The following is a 14,381-nucleotide window of genomic DNA, read 5'->3' on the forward strand; positions in this document are numbered from 1 at the left end:
TGTTGTTATATCCTTTTGTTACTGTTTATTTATGAATAAATTTATATATTATTTTCATATACATTTTACTAATTTCCTTTCATCTCTCACACTTCTATTATAGAGAAAGGGCAAATAGCAATATTAAAATATTTCCACTAATTAATTCCCTTTTAATGTGCACAAATTTCGTGCACTGGGCCACTAGTTTATAAATAAAACTAAAGGCTGTCAAAGTAGGCAGGCTTGAGTCCAGGCTAATCTATGGAGAAGGCGAACTCATGACCCTCACCAACATTTTGTGTCCAGGGTTTTGTGTCCCTATAAGGACATTTACCCTTTGGTCACCCTTAGCCATGGTGCTCACACAAAGGTCTGGGCTCCTGGGAGCTCTCCAGATAATGCTTGCTTTTCTTTCCTGAGATCAGAACAAATCAGTCCCCCACTGCCACCCCAAACAAGGCCCTGATAATAAACTGATCCTTCCGAAAGTGCTGGCAGGTGAACCAATGGCGATTGTGCACCTAACACAGGGTAACCCTGACTTTATACCATCTCCCTATATTACCTTACACATTAACATGATCCTGAATGCCAAATTCACACCTTGGCCTGCTGTCTGATATGGCGGTGCTGCTTATCATGCACGGTTCTGGCAGAACCAGGGGAGCTTGGCTTCCTGTCTTACCCCCTTTCCCCAGGGTCACTCCCATCACATCCAGGAGCCAAGCTCAGATGAGCTCCAGCTTCAGCCAGGGTGTGCCCCTCTGGTAGACAAGGGAAAAGGAAAGAATAGCAATGGTGAGCAAGGCGCTGCTGTGGCCTTTCCTGCCGCTTAAAATGTTGTTGAGACAGGATAATGTTTGACAGAAAGATGCCTGTGCAAACCCATAAATAGGGCTTTTATAAAATTTAGTTCACTGGAATCTAAGGTCAGTATCTGACTTTAGCTGTATGTTTAAACAATTTACCCACCTGCTAGGGGAGGAAGGGGGTTCTTTGCTCAAATCATAAAGACCACAAATTTCCAAATGCTATGGTATAAGCATTCTTAGCAGTCGCTGGTTATTGCTACTTCATGGTAAACGCATGCATGCATTATCTAATTAAATCCTTAACAATTACCCTAAAAAATAGATATTACTTCAATTATCTTGCCTCCTTGTATTTTGAATCCTGTTTACGTGAGCATGCGTTTTCATGTACCTTTAGGGATTAATCAGTAAATTCAAAAGGGCCTTTTTGGTGCCTTTCTTTAGTGTGAGCTCCCCATTCTCACTAACAGATAAACAATGCATTTGCTCCCACCTGGAATCTTTGTTTTTTACGCTCTGGTGCTGAGACAGGGAATGGGCCCTGCACTGGGTCCCGGTGGTAGTGGCACACTGTTTATGGGGAGGGCGTATGTCTCACCTGTACTCCGCTGGGTTACAGCATCTCGGGAGGCGTCCACATCTACCTGATGAATTTTGTTTATCACCTTTCATTTAACAGACAGCATCTTTCCTTGCCTCATTTAATTTTGCCAGAGAGGCCATTCACAAGGCAGATCATGTTCACAGTGTGAATTGCTTCTCTCTTCCCCTCCATTTTTAGTAACTCCCTTGTCCATTTGGTGTGGTCTAGTCATGAGTTAGCATCCTTTTCATATACAACTAACCCAGCCTGGTGTGCAAGACCCAGATATGGGGAACTCATGAGGCCATATTTCAGCCGTGAAGAAAAATCTGCTTCCTGCATCTGTTGAGATGCATTATAATTACGATTGTTTATAAATGCCATATCTTATCTTTCCTTTAACAAACTGCAAATTCTTGTCAAAATAAATAACATGATCTGTATGCTCCTGGGAATTCCCCAATTTAATTAGTGTGTGCATGAGAGACAGAAAATGAGAAAGAGACAGAGATGGTACAACATTTCCAAAAGGGAGAAAGGTTTTGTATGGCTGGATATTCCTTCCTTCCTTAGTGATAATTAGGCTACCCCAAGAAGTTCAGGATCTTTGAAGTAGAAGATTTCCTGTTTTAAACTTTTAAAAGGAGTAGTGCACCTAGAAGATTCTCCCTGGGGTTAGCATGTGTCTAACTCCATGTCATTAAACGTTTCTTCTCTTTATTTTAAAGCTTTGGCTATAAAGTCAGAAATGTACTAAATAAAAACAAACTGAACTGTATTTAATTTAGAGAAAAGGGAAGAAAAACTAAAACTCAATCTTTTTTTAAAATATATTTTATTGATTTTTTTACAGAGAGGAAGGGAGAGGGATAGAGAGTTAGGAACAATGATGAGAGAGAAACATCGATCAGCTGCCTCCTGCACACCCCCCACTAGGGATGTGCCTGCAACCAAGGTACATGCCCTTGACCAGAATCGAACCTGGGACCCTTCAGTCCACAGGGCGATGCTCTATCCACTGAGCCAAACCAGTTAGGGCTAAAACTCAATCTTTATGTAAGCTCAAGGTATCATAAAACGAGAGGGCTTTCCTAGTTTTATGAGAATTTGTACTACTGATTTTTATTTCCTTTTGCTTTTGAAACGAATAGATCTCTGGGGGAATTTCTTGAGTTCCAATGGCATTTCACTGTAATCCCTCTCAAGCTCAAATCAGTTCTCTAATGTCATGACAAGTTGTCTCTGGTTGACTGTCCTGTGAAATGTCAGCTCCGCTTTCCCGGAAGTCATGTGTTTATGATGAGTCAGTGCTGGTGTGGGAACGAAGGGGGACATCTGTAATACTTTCAACAATAAATATTTTTTAAAAAGATATGAGATTGCTGTTGTTTAAAAAAAAATGTTTTCTCCCACTTTTAAAAAACATTTTGGTGGCCTATAGCCAATAGAATGATGAGAATGGTGGAGTTATTTAATATAGGGTGTCCTGAAAAATGAATAATTATAAAAGCAGTGTTTATTAAATACTCTGAATAATTTAAAAGGCAATGTTTATTAAAATACATGTCAGCCTTAGCCGGTTTTTCTCAGTGGATAGAGCATCAGCCTGTGGACTGAAGGGTCCCAGGTTCAACTCCAGTCAAGGGCACATGCCTAGGTTGTGAGCCCAGTACCCAGGTAGGGGGCGTGCAGGAGGCAGCCAATCAATGATTCTCTCTCATCATTGATGTTTCTATCTCCCTCCCTCTCTCCTCTTATTTCAAATCAATAAACATATTTTTTAAATACATTTCATTTTAAAAATTGAGCTATCAGCTGTTATAGTGTGTTACATTTTTTTGGACAGCCTGTATATGCGGCAGATGAATCTGGTTCACCACTGCTGATTGGTGCTTCATTTGATAGTATACCAGAGGCCTAGTGCAAGAAATTTGTGCACCGGGATGGGTCCCTCAGCCCGACCTGCACCCTCTCCAATCTGGGAGCCCTCAAGTGAGCCCTCTCCAATCCAGGAGCCCTGACAGCTTAGGCCCACTCCCCATGGTTCTCTGCTCTCTGTGGGGCCTGGCCGCTCCGTGCCCGCTGCCCAGAGGCTCTCTGAGATCCAGAGGCTCTCTGAGATCCAGAGGCTCTCCTCGGCCAGGGCGGGATGCTTGCCTTGTTGTGGGCTTGATCCCCAGTTGGGGGCATGCAGAAGGCAGCCGACCAGTGATTCTCTCTCATCGATGATGTTTCTGTCTCTCTCTCCCACTCCCTTCCTCTCGGAAATCAATGAAAATATATTAAATTTTTAAAAAAGAAGAAGAAGAATGAATAAAACAAAGCGAAAAAACAGCCACTCTCCAGATCATTGTCCCAACCCCTTGAGATTCTGCTTCCCGGCAAGTGTGGATAGTTTGGCTCAAGAAACTTGTAAAAGTTCTCTACAAGTTTTGCATGCTTTTACATGAACATGACATATACGCCTGCTGGTTTCTGAGGGCAAAACAACAGAATCAGTCCATGGGGTCTGCTGTGAAACTGTAGAGGAGCCTGTTTTTGCTGTCAAAAGCCAGGTCACCCTTAGAAAGAGTGTAGAAAACCGGAAATGGGATTTACAAAGAGAAAACAGACAGAAGCGAACAGAGGGATGCTCCCGCACTCTTTTTGAACCAGACAGGCTGGTTTCTCAAACATCCTCCCTTCCTGAAGGTGGTGAGCTGCGGCCTAAGGGTGGGAGAGTCCGAGAAGCCCCAGGCAAGGTCCGAGGCTCTGACATCACCGGAGAGCTTTCTGCATTTGAACGAAGCCTTGGAGTGAGATCCATTGGAATGAAGCACCCTGACCTCCTCTCCTCCCGCCTGCTCCCTACCCCATCCCCTACTCCCCAGCCCAGGATCTGTCTGCTCCCAGCTGCCTCCCCCGAACATGCCGGCTGCAGGTGGGTCCCAGAGAGTGGGCACTGCTCCCCACAGCAGCGCCCAGCTCTGGAGGGTGCCAGTGCCCTGTAGCCTGTGGTGCTGTGGTCCCAGGGACAGAAACACTGAGCAACTGTGGGTCCTCAGCCTCCCTCCAGCCACAGGAGGAAAGACAACCTAAGCAGCAAGCCTAAGGGTTGCCCCGGAGGGACATGCTTGCTGAGCTTCCATGTAGAAGGCCACGTGTGCACACTGCCCAGAGGCCCTCGGGGCCGGGGTGGGACGCTTGCTTTGAAGCGAGTGTCTGGCCCTGGCTGCTCAAGCTGCCCGCTCTCAGTGGCTGCTCCCTCAGGACTGGGGGACTCTGGCAAGCTGAGGAGCCTGGGTGCCGCCATCTTTGTGACGGAGTGACAGTTAATTTGCATATCACTCTTTTATTCGATAGGACAGTTGTTGCTTTAAGCAGCTTCCCAGCCAGGCACTATGTTTCCCGATGCCAACTGCACACAAACTCCACTCACATCTATTGGCCAAAACCAGTCACATGACCACAAACATCTAGGTGGGCCTGTTCCAAACAATGGAAGTGATGTGTGTCTCCTCCAAGCTGTGTGTGCTTTCTCCATAGCATCTGCATATTCGCTCGCAAGCCTGGGATCATCTGCTGAAGATGGCTACCATGTAAGATGGAAGGAACCAGAATCCCTAAGTCAATATTAGGAGAGTTGCCTAATCGAGAAGGAATATCTATATTGAATGTTGTATGAGAGAGGATAAAATTTTGTGTTATAACATTGAGTTTTAGAAGATTTTTGTAGAGCAGTTCATCTACCCTGACCAAATGGCAGACATCAAACAAGTATAATTGTAAATATTCTCAGGATCTAAGGTCATCTGGGAAAACAGAAGAGCAGCACAAAGAAGAAAAAGGCATAGACACAGAGCAGAAAAACCCAGGAGGGGAGAAAAGAGTTCATTTCCTGGGTCAACCCCTAAAAATATCTGCTCTTAGAAAAAGCAGTTCATTGGCCTGGCTGGTGTGGCTCAGTGGTTGAGCATCTATCTATGAACCAGGAAGTCGTGGTTCCATTCCTGGTCAGGGCACATGCTTGGGTTGGGGCCTCGATTCCCAATAGGGGGCATGCAGAAAGCAGCTGACCTATGATTCTCTCTCATCATTGATGTTTCTATCTCTCTCCCTTCTTTTCTGAAATCAATTATAATTATATTTTTTAAAAGAAAAATCAGTTCATTGGTCTGAAGCAATGTGGACTAAGATAGATAGCTTGGTTATCCAGATAATTATCATTTTTCTAAATATGTAGTCAGGAAAAAATTACAAATAATCTTTGCCATGTTGAAAATAAGTAGTGCTAAGGTGGCTTACCTAGCATATTTTATTTTAATATATTTTATTGATTTTTTTACAGAGAGCAAGGGAGAGGGATAGAGAGTTAGAAACATTGATCAGCTGCCTCCTGCACACTCCCTACTGGGGATGTGCCCACAACCGAGGTACATGCCCTTGACGGGAATCGAACCTGGGACCCTTGAGTCCGCAGGCTGACGCTCTATCCACTGAGCCAAACCTGTTAGGGCCACAGTATCATATTTTATCTTTGAGATAACTGGTGAAAAAGATTGGGCTGAAGAAACCCAGAGAAACATTCTAGGGGAAAGGATAAGGTAGGGAAAAAATGAAAACCTGAAGATTCAAAGTATGAGAATGACAGAAGTTACAAAGTAGTTTCAAAAAAGGAATAGAAGTTTATAGATTTCAAGGTACTTTTTTTTTTAGAGCTAGAAATTAGAGATGGTAAAGAAAAATGTGTTGAAGGCTTAAGAAGTATATTTATTCATCTATTAGTTTATTCAACAAATATTTACTGAGCAACAACTATATGCTGTGTCTGTGATTGACACCAGGGAGAGAATAATTGTGAATAAGCCCTTTGGAGCTCATAGTCTCCTTAAACAGAAAATAAAAAATTGTGATACATAGTATCCTATTCCTCAGAATGGCAACTGTTGATTCAAAAATATAGTCAAGGCCAGTGGAGAAAAGGAGCACTGTTCCTCTCCCACTACAACTCTGACTCCCTAAGTTCTATGTTAGCAATCTGAAGAGGACAAATTGGCTGAAGAAAGAGAACATTCTAAGACTTCAACAGACCATGACAAAAATAGAGCTAAATAATTATTTCTAAGAAAATGAAATTACTTTTTATCACCACACACTGAATAGCTTTCCTGATTGTTCCCTGTAAGTCTGTAATAGCCATGGTCGCAGAACGCACAATTCCTGATAATAGACAATACGACTGAAAAAATTAGTCTCCTGTGTGCAAAATAACATTCACCACAATGGACAATCCGTGCCTGCTCTCTCTGGACCTTTGCCGAACAGAATACCAGTGCAGGCTAATTACATGAGCAGGTGAAAACTATCTGTGTACTGGAAAGCCGTCTCCTAAAGAATAGCCCAGAAAAGGTCTTAGTACCAAACACAAAACAACTTGAAAAAAAAAGCGAGAGAGCAAACATGAGAGCATATGCACAGGCCTTTTCATTAGCATCCTACAGTTAACCATTTTTGTGGATGCACATAAAAGAGTTGTCAAATTCTCTGCCTTAGAAAAGAACACCTTCCAGGATGCAAGAATCCCCCCACTTCCCCCCATGCTGACCCAAGTGCTTTCCTCCAAGGCACAGCTATGGGCCAACCTTACGTTGAGGACTTTTGTCACTTTGAGGTGCAAAAATAATTCATGTCAGAAAGAGAGTTGAAGAGTCAAAGGCAACTTTCACACACTGATTCACATGTTGGGCAAGGAGTACAACTGGCTTGTCACAGGCAATGGTAGAGAAAGGACCAGTTTTTCCAAGTTCTACTCTTCATGAGGCGTGATGCCATTTATCTGCAAGAGGTTTCGAATTTGAGTCCCTCAGGGGAAGTTTCAGAAAGAGCTCAAGAAACAAAAACAAATGGCTCCAACATGATCAAAACAGATGTGTAGCCCCATATATAATGCATGAGCTACTTTACGTCCGCCCCAAAACCAATGGATTTATTGTTTGAGAAGAGAAGCGTTGGCAAGTGTTCATTCTTGCCATCTGCGGTAAGCGAGGGTCCTGGCAGGAATGAGGGCCCAAACTGTGTCATTTCAGAAAAGCTTAAAGAAGGGGTATTCCCTAAAGGTGTGGGCCAAATGTAGGAAAATCCATGTACAGTATCAGGGGACTATTTACAGCCTATACCTAAGCTAAAGAATCCAGGGAAGAGGAGAGGAGGGAAGGGGAGGGGAAGGGAGGGGAAGGGTTCTAACAAAAGTCAAGGCTTTCATTCAGGATGCAACAGCTTCCTTCAGTCAAGGATGTAGCTGACTGGAGGAACATCACAATAAGAAAGCTTCTTTCCTTATTTTCTTTTTCTGATCAATTTCTAGTGCTCCTCTCTGGGTCAAATCCAAGGAAAACCAGGTCACAAAGGAGCCTAAAGATTGAAGTCCTCGTAGGTTGGCCTCCCAGAGCAAAGAATGACCCAGACAAAACCGCAGTGAAGAGAGAAAAGTGGGTCAGGTGTGGCAAGTGGAAGGTCCTCAGCACAGGCCATTTCTCCGGGAAGCTTAGGGCCCATCAGCTGGAATTTAAGGAAAAGGAAACAAAAATTTGAAGAGGGCTATCCTTTTGTAATAAACTGAGCTATCGTACCGGATTGGAGTGTCCAACCAGACTAATTCATATCAGAGATCTCGCGTAGTATCAAGCTTTCCTACTCATGTCAAGGATCCCGTCAGTCAAGAGTCTCAGACAAAGCAGAGGAACCTGGGAGAGCAAGGATGCTCCGTGGTCCTGTCCTCCTGCACTGGGCATGCACCTTGGCTTCGAACAGTAGGCGAGGTCTCGGAGTGGGTCCGTGGGGTCCCTGGCACAGCAGGAACGTTTAAACTACGGCACAGTTCCCTTCTACCCAGGGACTTGGATGGCTCAGGACAGCGGTTCTCAACCTTCTGGCCCTTTAAATACAGTTCCTCATGTTGTGACCCAACCATAAAATTATTTTTGTTGCTACTTCATAACTGTAATGTTGCTACTGTTATGAATCGTAATGTAAATATCTGATAGGCAGGATGGTCTTAGGCGACCCCTGTGAAAGGGTCGTTCGACCGCCAAAGGGGTCGCCACCCACAGATTGAGAACCGCTGGCTTAGGAGCCACTCTCCAGGGAGACCTGCCTCATAAATCCTGGGTCCCATTTACTGTAAATAATCCCTAAGCCAGGGAACAGCCTGTTAGGGGCTCTCAACCAATAAGGACACTTTCTCCCAGCAGATATTAGCCCCTAACCCAGAGGTGCAGTTAAAAAGAGATTAGACCAGGTTGCCTACACACAACCTCCCACACCCCCAGGGAAGGGAGGGAAGGGATTTCAGGCAGCCTTTTTAACTCCTTCCTCCCACAAACACTATGTTTATATTTAAAAAAGGAAGAAGTGTGTGTGTGTGTGTGAGAGAGAGAGAGAGAGAGAGAGAGAGAGAGAGAGAGAGAGAGATTTTCAGGGGGAAAAAGAGAAAATATATAACAATATGGAGGAGGGAAGGTCACTGGGCCCCTTGCATGAACAGGCTTGAGGAAACCTGCTCAATAACCTTCCACCTTTGTCCGACAAGCCCACAGCAAAATGCAACTGCGGTGAGTTTCTTAAGGGATATCACAGGTGTAACCATAGGCTCCACCCCAAAGGCACCTTCTGGGCCAGCAACGTCAGCCTCTGCTCCTCCCCACATGACAGGAGCAAGGCAGGGCCGCTGCCCTCTGACCCCAGGCCACCGCGGCGCTTCTACATCTGAAGCTCTGTAGCTTTTAGATCTCCTTTTCCCCAGTTTGGAGAAGATGGTGTCAAGAACTCTCTAGAAATACAGGATTGTAAGCAGGTGTGGGGAAGTGTGCCACAGCTGAGATTTGGGGTAAATCCTTTGGGATTGCAAGCACATTAATATAAGTGAGCATTTTTCTAAAATCAGTTCCAGAATGTTTACAGGGTTCTCAAAAAGACTGAGGGCCTATGAAGTTTAGCCTACAGAACTGCACAGTTCTTACTGAATGTGACCCAGGGCAGGATGAGTCCCTGCCGCCGGGGTCTGACCCTGAGCCACACTGCCCGGCTCCTGGCCCGTCCTCCTCACCCACGGGAGCATCCACGCTCAAGGTCAGGCCTGAACACAGTCTTCGTTTCCAGATGATTTCGAGCATGCTATAAAATATTTAGAATATAAAAGTGCAGAACTTACCTTTTCGTCTTGTTAGAGAGCGTCTGGAAGCCATCTTGCAGATTCGTGCACCTCTCCGTTGGCTGGAGCAACTTACTCAGATAGGTGCTGTTTCATGGAAGAGATTTTAAAGAAAGGTTGATTTAAAATGAGAGCTTACAAGATGCTGTTAACAGAAACCAGATTTAATTGCTAAAGTGTGCTCAAATGAAGTCTGGTTTGTATTCCATTATTAGATTTCTCGGTAGAAAAGGCAATTGATATTTTCACTTCTGATGGGTCTAAAAAAGAAATCTCACACTATAATGTCAAAAAGAAAAGAACTCCTTTGGAAGATGTTATATTATCATGTTTTCCTCTTTTGAAGTTATTATGTGCAATGAACACGTTATTGAATAGTTTAACCATTGTGTGTGTGTGAGCAGACTTTATTTTTAAAAGATGTTGTCTCTGGTAGGAGGCATCCAGGCACAGGAGATCAACAGTTCTCTCCAAAAAGAATGCAAAGTGAATCTGGCCTTTGATTATTATAGTAGCCATGAAATAGGGCCTTTTGCAATAGCAACTTCCTAATAGCTATTGCTTTATGAACTTGAAAAACTGGAGCTGGAACAAAACCGAATACAAAAGTAAGGCCCTGGTCAGTGTTTCTCAGTAGCTAGAGCGTCAGCCAGAGCACGGGAGGGTCTCAGGTTCGATTCCCAGTCAAGGGCACATACTAGGGTTGCAGGTTCAATCTGGCCCCAGTTGGGCACATGTGGGAGGCAGCTAATCAATCAATCAATCAATCAATCAATGTATCTCTCTCACATCAACGTTTCTCCCCCTCCCTCCCTTCCACTCTATCTAAAAATCAATGGAAAAATATCCCCCTGATAAGGACTAACTACAGCAAAAAAGCAAGGGGTTATGGAGTCAGGCTAGCTACGGAGACTTGTGGACATGTGCATCCTACTTAACCACTCCAGCCAGCAGCTTCCACATCTCCAGTCCTTCCCTCATAGTGTTATTGTCATGATATGTACAATGACATGGAAATGGATGTAAAGCACTTGACACCATGCCTGATATAGTAAATGCACAAAAACGTGTAACATCATTTTCCTTAGCCTTCAAATTATGCATACAACTCTGACTACTATCAATCGATTTATTTGACCATCCTGAAGGTATTTGCCCAAGATAACTTAATATGGGCTGGGGGCCAGGCACAGGATGCTTAGGATGTGGTGGCGGATAAAGCAGGCATGGTCCCTTTCCCTAGCGGAGCTTGCAGTCTGATTAGGGAGAAAGATACATCAAACCAAAAACCACACAAATGAATATAGTATAGAATTATGAGCTGTGATTAAGATAATTAAAACAGGAGTGGGTGCCTTTGAGGAGTGTAATGGGGAGACCCCTGCATACTGAGGGGCCCCTGAGATGGTATCCTTTTCCGTGGTCGGCAAACCGCAGCTCCCGAGCCACATGAGGCTCTTTGGCCCCTCGAGTGTGGCTCTTCTACAAAATACCACATGCAGGCGTGCACGTACAGTGCGACTGAAACTTCGTGGCCCATGTGCAGAAGTCGGTATTTTGTGGAAGAGCCACACTCGAGGGGCCAAAGAGCCGCATGTGGCTTGCGAGCCGTGGTTTGCCGAGCTGCAGTTTGCCGACCACTGCTTTAGGTGATGATCTCAAGGATAATCCAAATGAGCTAGATGAACTTTGGGAAGTGTGTGTTTGGGGACGGGGAGGGGGACTTTCAGGCAGAGGGAAAAGCATGTGCAAAGGCCCCAGAATATAACCCAGAATGTTTGAGGAATTGGAAGAAGGCAGGTGGGTCTCACAGCTAAAGGCTAACGGGTGTTTGGAGTAAGTAGAGCCGGAGCACACAGTCCTGGTGAACCATGTTGTGAATTTGTCTGCATAAGGAGCAATAGAAGGTTTGCGGCAGGAGAGTGATGTGACCCAATGTATGTTTTAAGAGGTTCACTACACAGAAGAATGAAATGAGAGAAGTAGGATACAGAAAATGTGATAAAGTTAAGAGGGTTCTAGGGGAGAGATGATGGCCACTGCGACTATGATGTCATAAAAAACACCCAACTCACAGATGTTTTACATGACAAAACGCTGTTAACTTGCTCATGAAATGCCCACTGCACGGCTGGGCGGCTTTCCAGGGCAGCTGTGCACCTTCATTTCAACAGCCTGCTTCCATAACTGCTGCAGCAGAAGAGGCCGGATGCAGCCTTACCCTGGGTCTGAACGCTCTAGCCTGGCCAGAACTAGTCACATGCCCGTCCTGATCGCAATGTGGGAGTCAGAAAAGCGCGCCCGTCTTGAGTGCCCAGAAAGAGAGGAGACTGGGATACAGACGTGGCCCTTGGCACCACACTGCCCAGCAGCCTGAGAGCAGCCACCAGATGTAAGCTCTATTCTGGAGATAAGACTGACAGGACTTCAAAATAAACTGGATGTGGGAGGTGAGGGAGCAGGAGGTGTACAGGCAGAGATATAAACAAGAAAGTTCCGTAATTAATTCTCCAATATTTCTCAGAAATGCCTTCCAAAAACACTGTGCACAGAGTACATATGGGCTCATAAAATCCCTCTTTATCCTGATATGATTTTTCTCCCCTCCCCCACAACTGTCCTTCATCTCCCTCCTTCTGTCTACATGCCTCACCTTCTGTGCTTCCTGAATGGGTAATCATACTTTCCAAGGATTTGTTTATTTCTAATTGGCTGTGTATTTTATTTGGGCAGCACCGTTAATGAAGTGAATTACCAAGCCAGCAGTGCTTTGAATTATGATGGCTTTGCAATATTGAATTGTAAAACTGTAATAAGCAAGCACCCATAGGATTTAATGTCACATAACTTTCCTTAAATTGGAGAGTATCTTTGTTAATAAAAAGCCCAAACAGTTTTGCCCAACTAAATCACCGATGACGCATGGGAGGCAAGTGAAGTGTCAGGGGTAAAGTGGCAATGAGAGAATGAAATCAGAGGGAAAAGACCCTTAGGGTCTTTAGGGTCACTAGGACCAGCCTTTGAACCTGGGCTCCCCTCGCTGACGGTGGTCTTTGAACCTAAGGGTTTCCTTTTTAAAATATTTACTCAATACAGTAGTTATAGGGGTGCTATAGACGGAATGTTTGTGTCTCCCTAAATTCACTTGCTGAAATTCCCCAAGATGATGGTATTCAGAGGTGGAGCTCTGGGAGGTGATAAAGCTCATGAAGGGGGAGCCCTTGAGAATGGGATTAGTGCCCTTATAAAATCAGCCTGAGAGAGTCCTTGCCCCCTTCTGCCTGTGAGGTGACAGCGAAAAGATGGCCATGAATGAGGAATCAGAACCTCACCAGACCCCAGATCTGCAGGTGTCAGGATCTTGAATTTCTCAGCCTCTAGAAGTGTGAGAAATAAATGTCTGCTGTTTATAAACCACCCTTTCTATAGTGTTCTGTTTCTGTTATAGCGACCCAAATGGACTGAGACTAGGGTTTATACTGGATGTGTTTAAAAACACCTGGCATACAGAAGTCACTAAATAAATGCTGTGCTCTGATTCTCCTAAACACATCAGTGTGTTATTTCCTCAAACCACCTGGGTTGTTATTCCCACAGGGGTCCGCAACTGCTCCCACCCATGGAAAGCCACTTCCCAGTGAAAGGAAGAGAAAAGGAAGTCCACTGAGTTCCTCTCTCCTTTCTCTTTCTCTCCTGCTCCTTTTCATTCAGAGAGTCTTCACAGTTTTCTTCCTTTTCATCTATTGTCATTAAACCTTCCTAGGATCATATGGTAGCTCTATTTTTAATTTTTTTGAGGACTCACCAGACTGCTTTCCATAGTGGTTGTACCAGTCTACGTTCCCACCAGCAGTGAATGAGGGTTCCCTTTTCCCCACAACCTCTCCAACTCTTGTTGCTTGTCTTGTTGGTAATGGCCACTCTAACAGGTGTGAGGTGGTATCTCATTGTAGTTTTAATTTTCATTTCCCTGATGGCCAGTGAGGTTGAACATCTTTTCATGTATCTATTGGCTGTGTGTATGTTCTTGGGAGAGGTGTATTTTCAGGTCCTCTGCCCACATTTTGATTGGATTATTTATTTGTTTGGTGTTGAGTTCTACAAGTTCTTTATATATTTTGGAAATTAAACCTTTGTTAGAGCTACTGTTTGCAAATACCATCTCCCATCTGGTTGGCTGCCTGGTTGTTTTAGTGAAATAAGTCAAACAGAAAAAGCTAAGAACTGTATGATTTCACTCATATGTGGAATATAAAACTGAAACTTATGTACACAAACAGCAGTGTGGTGGCTGCAGAGGGAGGGGGGAGGGGAAGAAAGGGATCATAATATGAGGAGACAGGAGAAGATTTGACTTTGGGTGGTGGGCACATGGTCATATATACAGATTTTGTAAATTAGTAATCCACACATGGAACCTATATGTTCATGTTGACTAATGTCACCCCAATAAATTTTCTTAAAAATTTTAAAAAATAAATGGAAATGTTCTAGGAAATGTCCAAGCATTCACACGCTAATCCATAAACTTCAAACGTTTGTCTGCATTAGGCACCTGACCAAGATAGCCCCTCTCACTGCCCTTAGGTAGATCTCCCAGTTTGTGTTGTTTTCAACAGTGTTTGAAACACAAATCAATAGTGTAACTGCCATGTTTTAAAATGCTTGAGGATCTGACACTGCAGAGATGTCAGGAGTCCCTGGAGAAGGGGGAGGCCTGAGATCTTCCAGGGAGTGGGCTAGGTCACCCAATTAGCCTAGAGAGTCGCTCCTCTCTGTTGTGTGGATAAGTGAGAACCAGATGTTTCTTGAATCT

At 44.3% G+C, this 14,381-nt stretch overlaps 1 protein-coding gene across 1 annotated transcript in view; it reads right to left on the minus strand.

Moving 5' to 3' along the window:
* The window catches only part of ST8SIA6 (ST8 alpha-N-acetyl-neuraminide alpha-2,8-sialyltransferase 6), a 151,209-nt gene that overhangs the window by 84,188 nt on the left and 52,640 nt on the right, over window positions 1-14,381 (minus strand). Inside the window, exon 3 of the mRNA XM_059660339.1 lies at window positions 9,566-9,652. Within this exon, the coding sequence (XP_059516322.1) occupies window positions 9,566-9,652 (87 nt within the window). The remainder of the gene's footprint in view (window positions 1-9,565; window positions 9,653-14,381) is intronic.

Source organism: Myotis daubentonii, chromosome 1 (genome assembly GCF_963259705.1).
Source record: "Myotis daubentonii chromosome 1, mMyoDau2.1, whole genome shotgun sequence".
NCBI lineage: Eukaryota > Metazoa > Chordata > Mammalia > Chiroptera > Vespertilionidae > Myotis > Myotis daubentonii.